Genomic DNA, 19,661 nt, shown 5'->3' with positions numbered 1-19,661 from the left:
CAATTATCCGCCAAGGTGCCCGCATCTTCAGTAAAATTGTTCAAACAGTGGAAAATTCGGAAAACTTTTAGTTTAAAATGTATTTATAAATGCATAAACACGAGCTCGTTCGTTCGTGGAGAGTGCGTTGCTTTGGCTTGGCTGTGTAGGTGTACAGCGATAATTTTGCATATTTTTCGAAGCGCTCGCTTAAACATAGCGATGCGATTTTCTTCACCAATATAGCTGTTATGAATATTCTATTCTGCAACAAGAAGCTGATGGTCGCACGATAAAACCGCTTCGGCTTATAAACTGAACGCGGCTCTCCGTTTCGTGAATACCTTTAGCCGATGTGAATTTCCAAGAGTTTGCTTGCCGGTTAATTCTTGCTTAAATTTGTATTTGTTGATACAGACGCACACACGCATCGAGTGTTTTATTCACGAAACCATCCCACTTTTAACATCCGCAGTATTCACCGAAGGGAAACTGCGGCATTGATGTTTCCAATGGAAAAATGCAAACCCATGGAAGAGTTTACAAATTGTGTACCAGCAGCAACAGAAGCAGCAGTAGCATAAGCTCAGCCGACGACGCCACCACCATAACTGGAGTCAACAACAGTAGCAACGTTGGTTTTCAACTAATTTGGCTTAACAACACATACACAGCAGCCAGCAGAATATTCTTGAAACACATTTACTTAATAAATTAAATGAAAATTTTAAATTACTTACGGAAACGGTGCTAAGTCTAGAGGTAACACTTTGTATATCGGAAATGGAACCAGCATAATCACCGCTCTCTCGATCATGATGAGTTCTGTGTGAATGGATCGCAAAGCAGACGAAAATTATTTTTCATGGCATCAATATAGATGGATATATTTAATATAATCATTAAGCTACAAGAAAAACCCAGAATTGGCAATAAATTTATGCAAAATTAAATCACAGCCAGCCTGTTGATAGTCTGTCCTCCATCTCTCTCTCGCTCTCGCTCTCGCTCCCGCACTGATTTCGTTGTCAAACCAAGCGTGAATTTCTCTAAATTGGATCAAATTAATTCAACCGCTGTACAAAATTAACTTACGTCAACTGCATTCGCGCAACACTAATTAAAAATTCCTTTTAGTTTTTTTTTCACCGTACTTATGAAAAATGTGTCCGGTCCGGAATTTATCATTCCTTCAACAAATAAACACAAGTTAAAGGTAAACTTTGAGTATTTCTTATCACACCGACGCACACGACAAGCTGTTTTCTTCTTGCGTTGTGTAAATAAAGATTCATGCGAAAACATTGCAGCGCATAGTTTCTCCTTCAATGGCAAAGAAGGAAAAATCATTAAAACGTTTACAAATTGCTGCAATTTCCGCACAGAAGTTTATCAACGGAATAAGGTTAACAACGCGAAGCTCATTCGCGAAATTTATGAACATTCTGTTGAAATGTGTGTTTTGTTGTTAGCCCAACATGTTTTTGTTTTACAATGCCACTGTAGTTTGTATTTATCATTTTTCATCGTGTTATTCATTAACAAGAAGAATGTGCTGTGTGTTCGGGCTTCAGGAGCAAGTTATTTGAACAGAATTTTTTCACATAAATAACATGACGCTTTTGCTTGTGCTTAAACTCGGCTACATTCTGATCGGTTTGCTTGAAATTACTGAGAGCTTTGCTTGTGCAAGTCTTGAACAAAGTGAAAAAAAAGAGGATTCCAATGAACGAAAATAATCACGAATCGAGCTCAGCTCACTGACTAATTTGATGCACTTTGCAGTATGTAGAATAGTAAAAGCGTTTTCTCTTCTTTTTACAACAGTAAAATAAAGTATTCCAAATCTGTGGATTAATTTTAATGAGGATTTGTGCGAAACTACAAAGCAATTTAGCTTCAGTAGATTCATACTTTATCGAAATTCATCTTCGACTCGCAATCAACAACGTATTCAATTCCAATGTATGCAAAAGTGCTAATTAAGAAAATGAGAAAATTAACTGACGTCAAGACATTTGCACATTATCTTCGTGTTACTAGGTCGGCAGGTTTCAAGTATGTCGATATAAAAACCCACAAACATTTTAACTAGTGACGTAAAACTGGTTTTTATTTCCAAAAAAAAAGAGTTTGTTGATGATTCTCCGTTCAATTTTTGGTGCACAAGTGTTGACACTTGGCCATACTCAAACAAATCAGAATGAGTTGTCGCACCAACCGAAAATTCTAATTATCCTTACTTCTTTGCCAGGCGGAAATGTCAAAAACTTTTCGCATAAAGTCGATGCGATTTGTTGGTAAACCAATTTTTCGACAGCATCATCACTTCTCCTTAAGTGTGCTGATGAAATAGGTAGAACGTATTTCGTTGTACAGAAATAATTCGACCATAGTGCATGCGTTCTAGTGTATGCGTGCGCTCTTCAAATTCGTTTAATTTTTGATATTCCGAGAGGGAGCAAGATGAAGAAAGAAAAGCAGTACGGCAAATAAATAATAAAGTGATAAAAAAATGCGGTAATAAACAAAACTTTTCCCACAAAAAAATCTTTTTTTCTCAGCTTTTCCGCTTTCGTTTTGTGCGGTGATTCCATTTGCGAAGAGTGTATAAGCCGTTAAGAGTTTTTGTTGGGGTAAGAAAAAAAATTATAATTCTTTATTTGCAATATCTTGTTTTTTTATTCCGGAGTTTCGTAACACGTGCTCGTCACCGCCATTTCAAACCATCACTTGGTTATGGCTTCTTTTAAGCACTTTTAACCATGATGCATCACTTTATTTCGGCCGAATTTATGTCTGGTGCGGCAGAAAATGTATCACATTTTGTATACAAAATGTAGCTGCCTGTTTTTCATCATCATCCGAACGAAATTCAAAATTGGCCCATTTTCTTGTGGTGGCCCTCGATTTCGAATCGAACCGACGAGCAATTTCTTGAATGTTTCTTTTGATGTGTAATTTTCCATTTCGGTTTGCTTTGTTATTTACCTGGTGAGTGGTATTATTGTTGGTGGATTAGGCGGCTGCTGCGGTACGATAAGACCACGTCTAGTTGGTACACGTTGTGGTAGTGATATGTCACCAGCCGACCTCAACGATATGATGCCGGTGCCGCTGCGCATATCATCTCCATTTGGATGCGATGTAAAGCAAACTCGGCCACCCTATTTAGAAACATAAGAATAGGAAGAGAAAGAGAGAAAAAACGAGGGAAAAAAAGCAATTTAATATTGGATTCCGGAATTATAATACGAAACTTCATCAAAATGAAGAGCGTATGAATAAATACACATTATCGTAATTTACAACATCACACGGTCCATCCGGAGCAAAGTTGCCCAGCATTGGATATATGGTACACAAACACACAAGCAATTCACATAAAATGTTATAAAATGCCGTGCATATTGTCTCGGGCGCTCTCCCACACACTGTTTCCTTTTTTTACGATTGAAGATAATCTGTATCAGCATAAGAAATCGGGTTTTCGCCCTTTTCAAGCAATAAAAGCAATTGGGACAGCTAGTGGTCAAACCTAATGCCGAATACATCCAAGTTCACAGACACTATTCAATCTGATTCTGTAAATTTCAACCTTTCAGTTCTGGTGAATTTTCATTTGTATTTTTGGAGAGAAAAAAACATTTCAGACGTCTGGATACTCCTCTGAAATAAATGAAATCGACATTGAAATATTTAGATAGCGTACAAATGAAGAGAAATTGAAATCGGATGTCGCAGATACGCCACAAAGAATATAATTATCATTTGATCCAGACCAATCAAAGTGGTTAATCGTAGTGAAATTTGGATCCTTTGCATAATTTTCTTTGATTTTTCACCGTCAGCCATCGTTGCGCTATAGCATTCAATTTCACCAGCATCTTGGAATTGTGTCCCGAACACGGCGTAATCAACGGTTGTGCTACATTCAAAGTGTTTCATGTTGAATATTCCATCACGATAAGCTGCTTTCATTTTCGGCGCTCCTAGTATGCCATGAATTTCATTTTATCTTGTCATAATTTGCATTGTTTGTCGTCGGGTGCACAAAAACAATCGGCAGAGATGAGCTAATTTGAAGGCAAGTGCTCGAATGCTGTGCTCGGCATACGCGCCAGCGAAATTGTGCGATAAAATCATATAAAATCATATTAAATACAGCACAGACAGTGCGACAATGTAAAAGGAGAGACGAAAAAGAATGAGAGGGAAAAAAATTATTTATAAATTACGTAAAACACGATAATAATGCTGGAAAATCGCTGCGCCACATACAACGCACAATGCAACGCAAATCATTTTCATGAAACATCGTATTTTAAACAAACGAACAAATTTTCTTTGTGTCTGACAAAGATGTAATTGAATATGCCTTCGCCGGGGAAAAATGATTTCATGTCGTTGTTTGAGTCAACACCGGGGCTCTTGATTCACTTTTTTTATGTGCACATTTAAGCAAACATTTATTTGTCTCCAGGTTTTTTTTTCGCTTTCGCTCGTTGTTCGTTCATTTTCTGGTTCTTGTTGCCGCTGCTGTTGTGATTGTTGTTTTCTTTTGTTTTGCCATTTCTTGAACGATTTAAATGTTACGCGATACTACAGTCGTGTGCATGCAATTCGACACGGCATTTTCAGCAATTTACAAATAAATCTTGAGCTCAAGACCATTTTAACATTTCCATTTGCCGGGGATAGAGAGAGAGAGAGAGAGAGAGTGTGTGTGTGTTTTAGCTAGCAGTTTTTTCCCGTTCTTGCTCAGACCCAATTTGAGCTCACCATCGTTTACAATGTACGCTAACTAGCTCAATCATTATTCAAATCGGATTTTGTCATTTTGTTGTAAACAACAACAGCTCACTGACAAACCGGGAAACACTGACTGAGCGAACAAATAGAAAGAAAAAACAGTACGTTTCATCATTTCCGAAATAAATATTGTGTAATTTAATGAGTTGCTTTTCGTGTTTATCTTTTTATGGCTCCAAAATTCAAATGAAATCATTGTCGAGAGTATAGAGATTTCCTTCGCAACACAACTGAGTGACAAACAATTTGTTAAATCGGAATTGTGCTGCATTTCGCGTTAGAATGGAAAATGTAGACAAATTTGAGCATCAGAATCAGAAGTAGATGGCCTACACTGTGTGTAATTATTTCAATTGTTTTTATGTTTTGATGAAAATTCAATTTGATATTTCCATTTTTATAGAAACGCTTCGAAGCGATCCGTTTGTTTTCTAAGTTATTTATCCCACTTTTATACCATACTTTGTTTTCTCTCCATACTTTTGATATATTTCATCCATTTTTTCCAGTATAAAAATTATACTAAGGAAAAAAGAAATCCAACAAAACTATCACAAGAGTTGGAAGGCGCCCGTCAAGTGACATAACTCAAGCCAGACATATCCTTAAACTGGAATGTGCTTTGATTTAGAGTAAGCAAAAAGATGCCGTATCATCTGATTCTAGTGACATAACCGTTTTAAACTGATTTCTTGAGCGTTGTTCACCTAATTGGATATGATAAAAGAGGGTGATTTTTAGTTGAGCAAACATTATATATATTTCCATGCATAGGGATGGATTGTGTCAAGTTCTCCTCCTTCAATTTTACGATTGGAATACTTTGAGAGCGATAAAGAAAGAAAAACGTTGCATTTGAAATGGTTCAATCCGACGAAGATGTAAGCTATAAAATTCTTATTACTTTGTAACCCATATAATTTTTTCCCATTGCAGCGACGAACAATTTTGAGGAAGAGGTAAAACGTTTGCAGACATACACATCCACACGCACAAACAAGTCAAACATGCGACAGAGACTTTAGCCATATCACAAAATGATGTGCATGTGGCGTGTGTCGCAATCTCTTAGTCAGGTACATTTTTTTCACTCTGGTTTAGTTGCTGTGTACGGAAAAGAAGCAATGAAACATAAACACAAGACGTGAATGCCAAAGATATGTTTGCGAAGAAAATTTAATGTTTTATTCGTCGGTTGTTGATACTTCTGCTGGCTATAAAGAATGCATTGACGTTTACTACGAATTTCAATTCAATAAATTTGTCAAATAAAATGTGCGCGCACGCGAGAGAGAAGCAAGCAAGGAAGCAAAACTCAAGACGGAAGAAATGGTTTAGTGAAAAGAGCGGGCGCATAGTGTGTACATGTAGTTCGTTTCATTTATGTTAGCTCTCATTTGGATGGATGACATGCCACATACATGGATTGTTAGATATGCAAAACAGTCAAAAGTTTCCAGTCAAATCTCATATGATTGAGTCGCGCACACAGTTCTATTACCACAATTGTAATGCTCTCGAGTATTTTCTTTCAATCATCTCGGTGTGTTTTCGTTCGTTCGCTTTTTTTTCTCTTTGCATTTCCTATTTTCGCTTCGCTTTCGGCTGCAATCATAATAACCGCTGTCAACAAGACTGAAAAAGCATGAATTTTTTACATCGCATTCTCATAAGCATTCTCCATTCGGCGAGACCGATGTTGCGGTAATGCGACGACGACACCAAACAATTTAGCAGAATTTGTATTCGAAATTGAATCAAAATGCAAAGTTATTATTCTCCATTCGCAATAAAAGTAAACGAATGCCATATCAACTGAATGAATATGGAGGAGGAGGAGCAGGAGGAGGCGGAGTGGGAGAGTTGTGGGAAAACGGGAAATTTTTTTTTTATCAAATTTTCTTCATGCAAATCTTGACATTCAAGACGGCCTGGATATTCGTGCAATGTTGTTTTTTCTGTGTCCCCTTTTTATTCCATGCCATTTCTAAGAAAAGAGTTAAAGTTTGTATTTGTATCCTTTGGGCATATCGCAGCAGCGTCCAACTTTTCGAACAAGAGGACAATTGCGATAGCCATGTCTTCAAGCTGCTTGAACCCACCATATATATACATTTGTGGCTAATTTTTTTTTTCTTTCATATTCAACTTCTCAAATTCATGTTGGTTCTTCGAAAGAAAGAAAAAGAGAAGAAGAGAGAGAGATTTCATTTCCATTCTCGTTGGCCTCACTTCTTCTGCTCAACTGAAAAATTTAAATGTTGACTATTTGAATTTTCCATCGCATGCACGAATATATTTTTCACTCACGTCCACTTTCGTCTTCGTCTTCTTCTTCATCTTCATCTTTTTTCTAGCATGAAATTTCCATTTTAAAACGAAAATTATTTTGAATAGCATTCAATGTTCTTCAGTGGAACTGGCAACTGTGAATAAAATGTCAGAACGTGGCCAAAAAGTCAACTACAACTACATATATAGTGTAGAACTTCTTTATTCGAAAATTTTTCGGGGTTGAATATATACGAAGACCGACGACCAACCGTTCGATATGGAAAACGAAAACGACAAAAGCATATAAATGGAACAATAACATAACGGAAAACTTCAATAAAAAAAGCTTCTGTCTGTTTAACAATTCTATTATTATACAATTTCAAACGCTTTGTAATTTGATGTAGAGTTTTCGATGCTTTTTGGCTTTTCGCTTAAAGCAAACCGTTTCAGTTTCTCTTTGGCTCACTCGCTTCCTCTATCCCGCTTTGACTTTTATTCAGACACTGAACGAGAGTTTTTCTCCCTTCTAACCAAAGAAGCCGACAGCATATTTATATTTAAAAGGAAGAAATTCGCATCGGATTATTTCGTTTTGCATCGCATTCAGCGTTGCTAGCATATCAGTGAAAACGCGCGAAGGTTATTGTCATTGTTGAATTTTGTTACGCATAAAATTCAAGTGAAATTTCAGCATTTTTTTTTTGTGCCAGCATATGCAAAGCAACTGGCAAACGGCATGCGACATAAAGGCCACATTTTTATGGGAAGCGTATTGAAATGAAGAACTTAATAAAATTAAAACTACACAAAATATTGGAATTGTGTGCTGCAAAAAATAGGTCATTTCAAGGCGATATGAAGCAAACGATGTGAACTCATACAAACACTCCAGCTCGAATGAACGAAAAAGAATCTGGTTGGTGTAAAACTGTCTGTATTCAAACTTCGAAGTTAAAAATGAAGAAGACGTGTGCTGGCACAGCAATTCGTGACCATATCAATTGGAATTTCTATTATGATAGTGACAAACAGAATATAACACGAAAACTCGCAAAGATTGTTCCCAATTTTTTTTTCTTGCATACATTCACTTCGTTGTGCGGTATCATTCTCAAGTAAAACTAGTTTTTTGGTCACCATTCGCCTCCGGTACTCTTCATCTATGGTTTAGTCCGTGCCTTTCATTTACTTTTAAATTATACAATCTTTTTTCTTTGCACCGTGTGTCCATAACATTCGGGAAATTCGTTCCAATGAAACACCAAAAGTCTTATCATTTTTGCATCCACTTTTTTCTTCTGTTCCTGTAAGTTGCTTTCAGCAACGTTTTCGCTCTCCATGGAGCAAAATGCTTTTAATTTAAAAAAAAAATCCTCATTTCATCTCTGTTTTTTTTTTTTTGCTGTTTCGCTTCGTTCTTCGTGCAAAAAAAAGTTCTATTTCGTTGCAAAAGATTCACAAAGTTAACTAACTAAAGTTTCCATTTTATCAACACTTTTTTTTCGCGTTTTTTCGATTAGCTAAAATGCTTTTACCTGGAAATAAAGACTTCATGCGATTCAACACACAAAAGGATCCAACCGAAAACTATATACCTTTTGCCAGATGTTTGAAGTTTAAGTGAAGGTGTGAAGTCGATATGAGCTTTTGAGCGAAATGTTTGCATTATCAAGCGTTCTTTTTTTTTCTCTTTGTAATTAACCTAAATTGCAACAACTTCATTAATAGAGGAGCGAAAAAGGTGGTTTGTTGTTCGCCACAAAGTATACGAACAATTCGAAAATCATCCAACATAAAAGACTAAACTAAGAACTTTACTTCATTAAGTTCAGAAAACAAGGATTTTGCTTCAGTTCACGAAAGAAAAAAAAAACTCGAGAAAATCTTTTCCGAATAAAAATCATATTTTCGTCCGGGTTAAATTCAGTTTCATCCAAAGATTGCTATCAAAGCAGAATGTGGCTTTCATCATTTTTTTCTGCCATATCGTTTAATTCTCCGATTCTGTGCATCTTGAAATGAATTTGTTAATTGTTCTAGCGTTATTGTGTTGCGATGAAAGATTTCTGCGATTCGATAATATTTTGAGTGCTGTTTTTAATTGGAATGTCGAGTGTATAGTCGAACGAACGGAGCAGAAGCAAATGCAGACATTAGCATTACCGTTCGTAATTTTCTCTCTTGCAACATTTTAATTAAATTGTGTGCGATCCATTAAGACTTCATGTCACATATATGAACTAAATTGACTCTTGAACTTTTTGATTTCTTTTATTAACTCTTCCACGGAACAAATATAAAACGCGGCAACATCATGCAGCAGGAACAGCAGTAGTACACAGCCAAATATGATTTCTTTCCTATATGTGTCGAAGAAGTTCGGCGCCTTTGTTTTTTCTTTTGCGCGCGACTCGCACAATCTCAATTGCGTATCTTTGTATCTCTCGCATTCAATTTAATTCAGAGAAAATTTACAATGAACACATCAGCGCACGCGTTTGCAAACGACAACAGAGAGTGAAAAAGAGCGGCGAACAGTGTCGAGTGCTTGATGCGTCTTTAAAAGTCAAAATTAAAAGTACTAAAAGCTTTTTATGGAACACTCAAATTATGTAGTCTGCGTTCAGTGCTTAGCTCATTTCATGTCTTGCTCGATATTTGGATCTCGTTCCCCATTGAAGTTGGTTTTTCTCCCCCCACCCCACCCCATTGATATTTGCCTCTGTACGCCCGACCGTCGCTGTTGAATTTAATATCAATAATAATATTTCGCGATATGTTCAGTCTTCAGTTCGTCGAATGACATGAGCAACGCCGAACGACGCACATACACACATTTCATTCGAAAGATTCCATTTTACAAAAGACAAAAACTTCATTCAAACAGCTGCATAGAATGTTAATCTCTACGACTATGTGAGTAAAGAGAGTTCGTCATTTCAAAACTGTGATCCGCGCGGCATTTCATCACAGCACCCAGATTAAAGCACAATACACTGAAATACACAACTTGTTCGCCGTTATTATATAATCTGCACATATTATATATATTAAATGTATTTTTGCAACCATTTTACTACCGCAAAGTATTTTCCTCGATGAGCCATTAAAATAGATGCGGAATTGGTGCGGTGGTATTGTGGAACATCGCTCGTTTTTTTTTCGCCCTACGAACAATTTTCCGAATATTTTTATGATTGACGAAATACATTGTAGGGAGGAGAAAAAGAGAGAGAGAGAGAGCGAGAGAGGATACACTTGAACAATGCGCTCGCATTTTAACTATATGAGCATGCGGTAAATTGAAGTTAATAGAACATAAAACAAATATTGGCGTTGCTAAGAGCAATTTCACTTGTTCCAAAGCTGGCAAAGTGAAACGCAAAAATTTCAATTGAAAATGGAAGTACCTATTTTTGGTGAGTGTGTGTAGGGAAATGCCACATTTTCTTTAAAATGCTTTTGCATTTTACTTGAAGAAATTTGAAAATGGTAAAGAAATTGAGACTGCTCGAGTTAAGATTTTAGAGCTACTCCATCAACATAATTCAAGGCGGTATTCATTTGAGTGAGCTACGCAGCAAGTGTGTAGTTCATCTACCCTTCATGTCGTCTGCTGAGTGGCTTGCACACCAAAGCCCTGTGTAATTACTTCACCAAGTCGTCAATCTTTGTACAGACCAAAGGCCAACACAACCTTTAAAATAACTAGTTCAATGCGGATAGCAAAGATCGAGTCAATAAAAACGATTAGAAGTGGAAAAACGTGTAAAATCAATGTGTTCAACATGACAGATTGCTGTGTAATGTTCATTGGAAAAATGTTCTATTTTTCGGTTGGAATTTGTGCTGTGCAAAGCAATTGATGAATGGTCATCGAGAATGACGCATCGAAAAACCGTCTGAAACATGAAGAGGGAGCGACAGTAACAACATTGGCAGATCATTACTATTGACTCTCACACGCATTGCCATCAACGGACAAACTGATTGCAACACAAAATGAGTACGACAAGCACGGGTTCTCACCCCGTACTCCTACGCACACCCATCGGCACATCACAAGTAGCAATAACAAAGATGTAACGATGCTTCTCTTGTTATAGTTATTGGCAATACAATTTTCCAACCGAGCACATTCTTAAGTAGAATCATTTCGACATCGAACGAACGAACGAACGAACAAGCGAATGAGTGTATGCCATGTCGTTGTCAGTGAGTTCAGAGGTGAATGAAAACATAAGCAAGTGGCATATTACAAACCAGAAAAGAAATCGGCAAAAAGCGTATTGTATTTAACATTTATACACTTTCCAATGGCTTTATTTTTGCTTGAGGACATTCAAATGCGCATTTAGCCAACTAATAATAGTGCTTCGTTTCGTTTCGAAATTGGATTCGATGTGTATACTTTACATGTATATCGGGTCGAGAGAAAAAAAAGAAGAGCTTTGCACTGCTACAAAAGTGAGTGCAAATGGTTTGGTATCGGGAAAAACAAGTAAGGAAACAATCATTATCGTAAATAAGCTAGTTGAAAGTAGTTTGAATCACATTGTCAATCTCTTGTGTATGCTTGTGACATAATACTCGTCGCTCGGTACATGTGTTTTATACACGACGAATGACGATGGTGGTTCATTAGTTGGTCGTTTATGAATATTTACTGCTGATTTCTCTCCCATTATTCTGCAATGAATTATTAAGCGCAAACATTTTAAACTTACCCGTGTTTCAACTATGTTACATTTGATCGTTTGCATTGCGCGACACAAGAGGAAATGCTGTAAGCAAATGTAATACTGTGCATTTGCCGCACGCCGAATCATCATCATCATTACACATGCATACAAACACACCGGTATAAACACTTTAACGATTTTGACTTTCAGCGCGAAAAACAAATTCGAAAACAACACTCGGTGGTCCGCGTACTGGCGACAGTGCGTTAGTGCTCGCTTTACAATAAAGTGTAATTTCCATAAAAGCTAACGAGTTTTATGATTGCATTTCTCAAGCGATCCTCATGCTGCCTTTATAAAGTCACGACCGTGGCAACGACAACGACAATGACTTCAGCGGCAGCAGCGGCGGTGGTGGCGGCTAACAACACAAGTACATTTCATAGGCTTTTGGTGCCACATCAAACATTTTTGTGTGTGTGTGTGTTTGAGAACGAAGCTCCAATAATTACATGTAGTTTATTGTGAAACCAATGTGTTGATACACACAATGGTGCTATTGGCATACGAAAGCAAATAGCTTCACAGATAATTACATATCACGTAATTCTCAAATAACATTTCTCATTTAAAATCGTCTAATAACGAGAATTAAGAGCGTTGTACTGTGCTGTGCGCATTTTAGCACATCATATACACACCTCGCCACTCAAGTCTGTATATCTTTCATGCACCACACATACTCAATTCTATTCGTTTGTGGTGCACTTCCTATTCTGATTTATTAGATTGTCTTGTCAAAAGCCAAATTTAATTTCGAGCACCGAAAATGAAGTGCAGTCAAAGTGTTCAAGTCAATTTTCTCGTAATTGAATATATTTCTCTCTCTCGTCCTCTTGCACACGTTCACTATATGAAATAAAATTGTTTAATGAATTTAGTGCCGTTCCATTCGAGACTTCGTTTGCATCGACAGAAATATCAATTTCAACGTTTTAATCCACTCTAGATACTTTTCACCGCTCGATAAATCTAATCGCAGAATTTTCTGTGAGGAAAAAGTTTAAAAGCAATCTACTCGATTGAACAAAAAATGGAATAACAGGGTAACAGGGAAAAAAACAGCAAAATCAAATCTTCTGCATGAAAATCAGTTTGAATGTAATTCGCTATGAAAGCAGCAGCAACTCGTCGACCTCCAGTACACCATTTCACATGAAAAAAACAATAAAATAAAATGCAAATGAATGTGGCAAACATCCATATATGGGAGCGTGAGAGCATGTTTTAGATGGAAGAGCTATGGCAAATAAAAGTAAATTAAGCTTTCAAAGGATTAAAAATTTGTACACACAAATAGCCGCGCGAGGGAGAAATAGAGAGAGAGAGAGAGAGAGAGAGAGAGAGAGAGAGAGAGAGAGGAGAGCGAGAAGAAGAAAAGAGCAACGAGCAGAGAAAAAAAAATATTGAAAACGAAACAGTTGAAAACAAACAAAACTAACAGAAACAAAAACAGAACATGGCGAAGAAAAACAAGCAGAGAGAGAGAGAGAGAGAGAGAGAGAGAGAGAGAGAGAGAGAGAACAGCAGAGCACGCTGAATAAAACACAACAAAATCACAAACTTTCAATCAACCGGTTCAGATTCCATGCCAGATATATCGCTATAGCTTTTCAGAGCACTTTTGAATGAGCGAAAAGATACGTGAGAGGCAGTTAAAAATGGTAAACAAAAAACAAAAACAAAATATACACAAACACACACGTACGTATTGAACACGAACGAAAAATACACGGAATATTCAAGCGCATGTATTCAGTGAAACCCTTTAACAACTTTTTCGAATTGAATAGATTTTTATCCGATTTATGGATGTAATGTGTCTATCGTTTGAGTTCACTTGCTCCAGTTGTGTATGTGTATGGCCATGGCGATGTTGCGGCGCGCTGTTCTCCCAATTCAATCGAAAAGCGTTTCCTCCACATTCACCAGCCTTTCCAATTGTGTTTCGAAACCATTACGCTTTCGTTTTTTGTTCAGTGTATCTATGTGTATTGCTGTTGCTTTGCAAAATCTATAAATATTTCCTCACTTTTACCACATACCTACCATAAAAAGAGCGAGCGACGACGACGACGATGTCGGAGGATGTTGTTGTGAAGAGAGAAAGAGTGTGCCGTAATATTTTCTATTCGGTTCAAAAAGCGTTCCGTTCCATTCCATTCCGAGCCATTCAGTTTGCGCAATAAAAATAAATTTTCGTAAAGAAAAAGCACTCGAAAACAAAAAACCCGTAACAAAAATATGTAATATTCTATGTTTGGTTGTTACAGTTTTTGGGGGACGCTGAAAATCGGCCGAAACGAGACAGAAGATGCCATAATCTCTTTTTTCAAACCATAGAGCGAAGAATTCAAAACAATGTATTGAACAACATGAAAAGCGAACGCCACACGGAGCGAAGGGAAAATGAACAGGAGAAAAAAATGTTCTGCCATTGCAAGAGCAAAACCAATACGGAAAAGAACATCAAACAGCCATGCAGAAAAATGGTGGAAAAAACCGTTTGATTCTAAGCCCATTCACAATTTATGAAATCATAACTTTTTTTAGTGTTGGTGTTTTTTTTCTCGCAAAACCAAACTTACAAAGCCTAATATCTTGTTGGGTTTTCATGCATTTTACACTTGAAATGCAACGCTCAAGCTCTAACTGGCCATTTTTCATTTACTTGCAAATAGGGAAGAAAGCACACATTCTCTCGAACCGGAGCAACTATAGAATAAGGGAGACGTGTAGTGTGTACACTGTACAGTGTGTTGCATAGAACATAAATGGAATGAAAGTAGCGAGCGGGATTTCAGAGGATTGATTTTATCAAATGCTTCTCTATTTAGTTTTAAATGGCCAACAGTTGTTGGCCTTTTTTTTCATGCAGACCATTCCATTTCTCTATTACGATTTAGATTCCGACCGCCCCAAGACAGCTTCAAAGAGTCTTTTGCATATCAGTATTCGACCTCGAATGCAATACATGGTAGCATTTCATATTGGATTGAATGAGAAATTGGAAGAGAAAAACTTATAAAACTGGTTATTATCAAGTTTGTGAATAGCTTTTCCGAGAGCGATTTTTCGTGTTACTCAATGGGCATTTTTTCTTCTCTGTATGGAAATTACTATGAGCCATGGATCTTTTCTCGAATTGCATTTGCATTTTCCCACATTTTACAGCATTTTACATTACATAAATCTCTTGAATTCATTTGCTACTTCAAACAAAAAGAGTTCGCGGAATGGAAACGTGTGTGTAAGAGAGAAAAACCATTCGTATGTGCATATGCAATGCACACGAATAGTAGCTGTAACATTTACAAAAAAGCCTTTAATTAAATCCTTTTGTTGTGATTTAAATGCAATGGCGCTGTTGCCATAAACGTAGTAATTGGCAATTATGTAGAAATCAGCATTTAATCTGAGGAAATAAGTAAACAAAAAACCATTTTCCGCTCAAAGACCTCGAACCTAATCACATTACGTAATTAATGCCGCCATTTGCATGTTATTTCATAACAAACCTCTTAAATGAATGTGCCAAGAGAAGGAACATGCTCATTAAAATACATATTGACTTCTATCGATTGCCACCGCTTTGACATTGATTTCGCTTGAAATTCCTAAATCATTTTCGAGGTGGAATAATTCCTGTCAATTAAAATGAATGCATTCGACAGATAGAGAGAGAAAGATAAGGAGAGAGACGATGAGAGAGGGCGAGAGAGAGAGAGAGAGAGAGAGACGTGTCAAAAGTAGTCGAGCTTTGAATTGGAATGGGGGAAAACAAAAATCAATACATCGGTGTATCAATATAATGCGATTTTCGAAAGCACCCCAAGGGGATAGGCAACCATTGAAAAATAGATAATTGCACTTTGAGCTGAGTCGATGAGCAATGACATTCATTCTGATTGGGTTCAACATGTTTCACTGAACAAACAAAAGAATGATAAGTGTCTATGTGTGTGTGTTACAGTTTGCACAGCAGTTCAATAAACTGTAATCCGAATTTCTTGACACGAGTACAGTTGAACGCGCGTCAAAGGTACTAACACGTACGCAAACACACACACACATAACGAAATACCGTTGCCGCTTAGTTTCTTCGTCGACGATCGTATTATTACAATTTATTTCTATTTTGACTTCTGTCCTCTTTCCGTACATTTCCCTTAGTTTCCTTTCTGGTTTTTTTTATTCGATGCAGTGTTGAGCATTCTAATGGCTCACATTAAATGGCTGCTGATGTTTCAATCGGTGTTTTCGTTCGTACAACAACAGGATAAGTTGATGTCACCGTTTGTTGTGTCTTTTGAGGGAAAGCAGAGGAACATTTCATTGTAATGGCGTGAACAAATGGACGTTTTTTTTACCAAAATAATTGTTCGATTTTTCCAAATTCAACCGCTGTCGTTTGATGAAGATATTGTTAAGATTTTTTCTCTGTAAATTTTCTAAAGAAACAACAATCAAATATGAAACAACTTTCGAGTTTCAATTCATTTACACTGACACAACGGATAATTGACGTTCATTGTGTAAAATACACATTCGTTCATTGTGATTGAATTGAACTTCGAGTATCGAGTGAAGCTCGACTGCAGTCGAGGAAATTCGAAACCCAGAAAATTTAATCAACACTTTTACGTTTTCTTCTTAATTAGAAATCTGCACGATAAATACACATTGTTCGTACGTGTATTAACTTGTAAAGTGTGTTTCGTGTACACCGTTGCGATGCACTAGGCATGTATGGTAACAACAAAACAACACGTCCAAAGATTTTGACATTGTTCGATGAAAATTGAAGAAAATGTGTGCTCATTTATGGAAAACTTTTTATGGATACAACGTGCAATTCTAGTGTTGTTGACAATGCTGGGCTGCTGTCATCATTGCTATCGAAAAGGACCGACGACAATGACAACCGAAGAGAACAAGAGTCGAAAGTCCAACCAAATGTTCGGTACATGTTTCTGTACAATTTTATGGAAACTGACAAAGGAATAAACCCAATGAGTGCTCTGTGGGTTGAAGCCGAAGCAGTGATAATGTAGTGGTTAATATGTTTATTTTCGATGGGGACAACTGTTTCTTGCACACAACAACACTTGATTACAAAGTTCTATCGAAGAAAATTGAGCTCGGATTTTAACAATGGATTAGAATTTTGGGATATCTTCTCCCAAATTAAGTAACATTTTGCCAAGTTGCCTTTTTTTCTTTCTATCTCTTGTTCGCTTTCTTCCTTCTGTCGCTCATTCTCCCCGCTCTGTCCGTCCTCGTTACATTGTTCTCTTATTCAATCAATTCGGCGAGAGTAAGCGAAAATGTTCCACGAGAAAGAAAACAATTTTAAAGCAAACAACATTTCTCATGCGCAGCAACTCATCCGATCGTAAATTCATATACATTTGCTCGGATTTCACAGAGAGAGAGACAGAGAGAGAGAGAGAGAGAGAGAGAGAGCACACGGATAAAAGATCTTAAGACATTTTAAGTCAATGGAAAGAACTGTTGTTGTTTCGTGAAAAAATACCTTGTATATGTGGCAATTTATCTACAGTAAACACAAAAACCCCGTACACAAACGCATACACATGAATCCTCCGCACACTAAAATTGAAATTGACGATTGTGCTTTCGCTATTCGGAATTTTGTAAGAAGAATTAGTGTAGATTTTGTTTTTCCAACTATGTACCGATGAACAAAACACATTTTTAATGATTATGGTTTGTGTGTCTAAGGAGAAGCAGTGTCATCAGTACTTGCAGTCGTCGGATAGAGACAAGAAGACTAGTAAATGCCAACCAAAACATACAAACTATGGCATGGGAATGCAAAAGCATATTTTAAAACCAGTCAAAACGACGGAGTGGGGGTGCGCGGAATGCTATAGAGAAATTGAACGCGGCAGAGATATGTGTGTATGTCAGCGAAAATCTGTTGGTTTGCATTCGCTTTTCTTTGTTTTACTCATATTTATTTGAAACAGAAGTACAATGTGGCACAATGTTATAGAAAAACTTTGTGTGGAAAAGACTGTAATCGCGCTGTACTTTATGTCATTCATCTCCGTACTCTCGGTTGAAGTTGTAACTGTAGCAAATCGAAGTAACCGAAAATCCATCATATAATTCGATTTAAATTCGTACATAAAAACATTAACTCACTTTTGCAACAATCACTCGTTCGCATTCACATTCCGTTGCCAAAGTTAAACAAACAGCCAAAAAAGCTTTCAGGTTTGACGTTTACACATTTGTGATAAAACATTTGTCGGCAACGGAATGAGTTCATATTGGCAAACTTCAACTTTGTTCAAAGTGTAGTAGAAAAAAAACAACAACATACTCGTCGATGTAATACGCAACGCTTCCCCCATGTTTGTGCGAGAAAACAGTTGAAATTGTTTGGACTTTCTATGGAAAATGCTTTAGTTGTGACTCAGCAGCATTATTCAAATACTTTGCGTTTTATCTTTTGCGTTTATGAATGTTTGAGCGGTTAGTAACATCCACATGTTATACACTTTGAAAACAAAATATCGAACAGGGCTCCGTTTGAAGGCATACGGAAAATGGTACACTGTGTGTGTGTGTGTGTGTCAGAGTCTCTGACTTTATGTGAATGCGGAAAAGGGAAGGAAAATGTAGAAATCATTCGAGTTGACACAGTCATTGATCATGGAATACATTTTCCCATTTCTATGAACAAACAAATATTAAAATATTCCCTGATTTACAACGTACAAAGCACCACCTTTCTAGTGCATCATATATTAAATCAGACCAAATGTTGTTGACGCTCGGTGAATACTAACTAGGGTGATCCAAACTGATTTATCATGGTAAGGTATAAGCTTAAAATTAAATTGGGCTCAAAACTAGCTGATTCCCTTTTTCAGATAAAAAAAAAAGTTAAAATCTAGTGGTCGATAGAGCCGTACGTTAAATGCCAGTGGTAATGCCCTTGCAGCAACGGTGTGAGTTTGAACCACCCTAATGCTAACATCGACGTCGAACGTTTTGAAAGTTCGGAAATTCTAACATTTATGTTGATTTTCAATTTATGTTTGGAGAATGTAAAAACTTTTCAAAAGTATTTGAGAAAGTATTGCATAGGCAAACCAAAAAAATTATGTACAAAAAGAGAATTTCCGACCAAATGTATCAACAATTATGATTTTAATGTGACACAAAAGCGTTCCATTGAATTTCAATGGGATTCCTTTAACATTTCAACCGATGATGTTGTAAACGACGAATGTTGTGCATCAAAGTGATACAAAATAAATGAAATTGAATAAATACCTGTATCGTTGCTGCTGGTCCAGCATTGATGCCGGACATAAGAAAGTCGTCGGGGTCACTTTCGTACGGTGGCTCATCATACCAATGGCCAAGATGATGTGGTCGCATCGATCCTCTGGCTGCATCATCGTACATGTATGTATCGTCTATTGGAGAAAAGAAATAACAATACTCGGATCAAATGAGCATCTCTGCTAAATGCATGCACACATAAATGGAATATAAATCTTCAATTTTCTATTTTATTGTATTTTCATGCAATGTTCAATTTGCACACAGCGAATGGAGATCTATACACCGCCTAGACAATGCTTGCACATGCACACTAAGAGGTACATATCCAAGTGCTTAGGTGGATTGAAAGTGCTTTGATTCGATTCCGGAGCTGTGCAGTAAATAATGCATTTTGGGAAATTTTATTGTGTTTTGTGTGGATCTTGGATGGTAATTTATGCAGCAAAATATTCTTCTCAAGTATAGTACAGTTCCCTCTCCTTCACACTCACTATCGCTCTCATTCACTATCTCTCTCTCTCTCTC

At 37.0% G+C, this 19,661-nt stretch overlaps 1 protein-coding gene across 4 annotated transcripts in view; it reads right to left on the bottom strand.

Annotated features, from left to right (window-relative positions):
- Positions 1 to 19,661, bottom strand: part of LOC129566596 (uncharacterized) — a 157,883-nt gene that overhangs the window by 8,627 nt on the left and 129,595 nt on the right. For all 4 annotated transcript variants that reach the window (XR_008687745.1, XM_055442682.1, XM_055442681.1 and 1 more), the window contains 3 exons: positions 19,122 to 19,267; positions 2,971 to 3,146; positions 720 to 804 (listed from right to left, as the gene is read on the bottom strand). Coding sequence is in view for 3 of the 4 variants with exons in the window: in XM_055442682.1 (XP_055298657.1) it covers positions 720 to 804; positions 2,971 to 3,146; positions 19,122 to 19,267 (407 nt within the window). In the remaining variant the exon portion in view is untranslated. The remainder of the gene's footprint in view (positions 1 to 719; positions 805 to 2,970; positions 3,147 to 19,121; positions 19,268 to 19,661) is intronic.

Source organism: Sitodiplosis mosellana, unplaced genomic scaffold (assembly GCF_009176505.1).
Source record: "Sitodiplosis mosellana isolate CC-2019 unplaced genomic scaffold, AAFC_SMos_1.0 Smas_scaffold_3, whole genome shotgun sequence".
NCBI lineage: Eukaryota > Metazoa > Arthropoda > Insecta > Diptera > Cecidomyiidae > Sitodiplosis > Sitodiplosis mosellana.
Note: the sequence above shows the minus strand (reverse complement) of the source record. Positions and strands in the feature narration are given on the sequence as shown.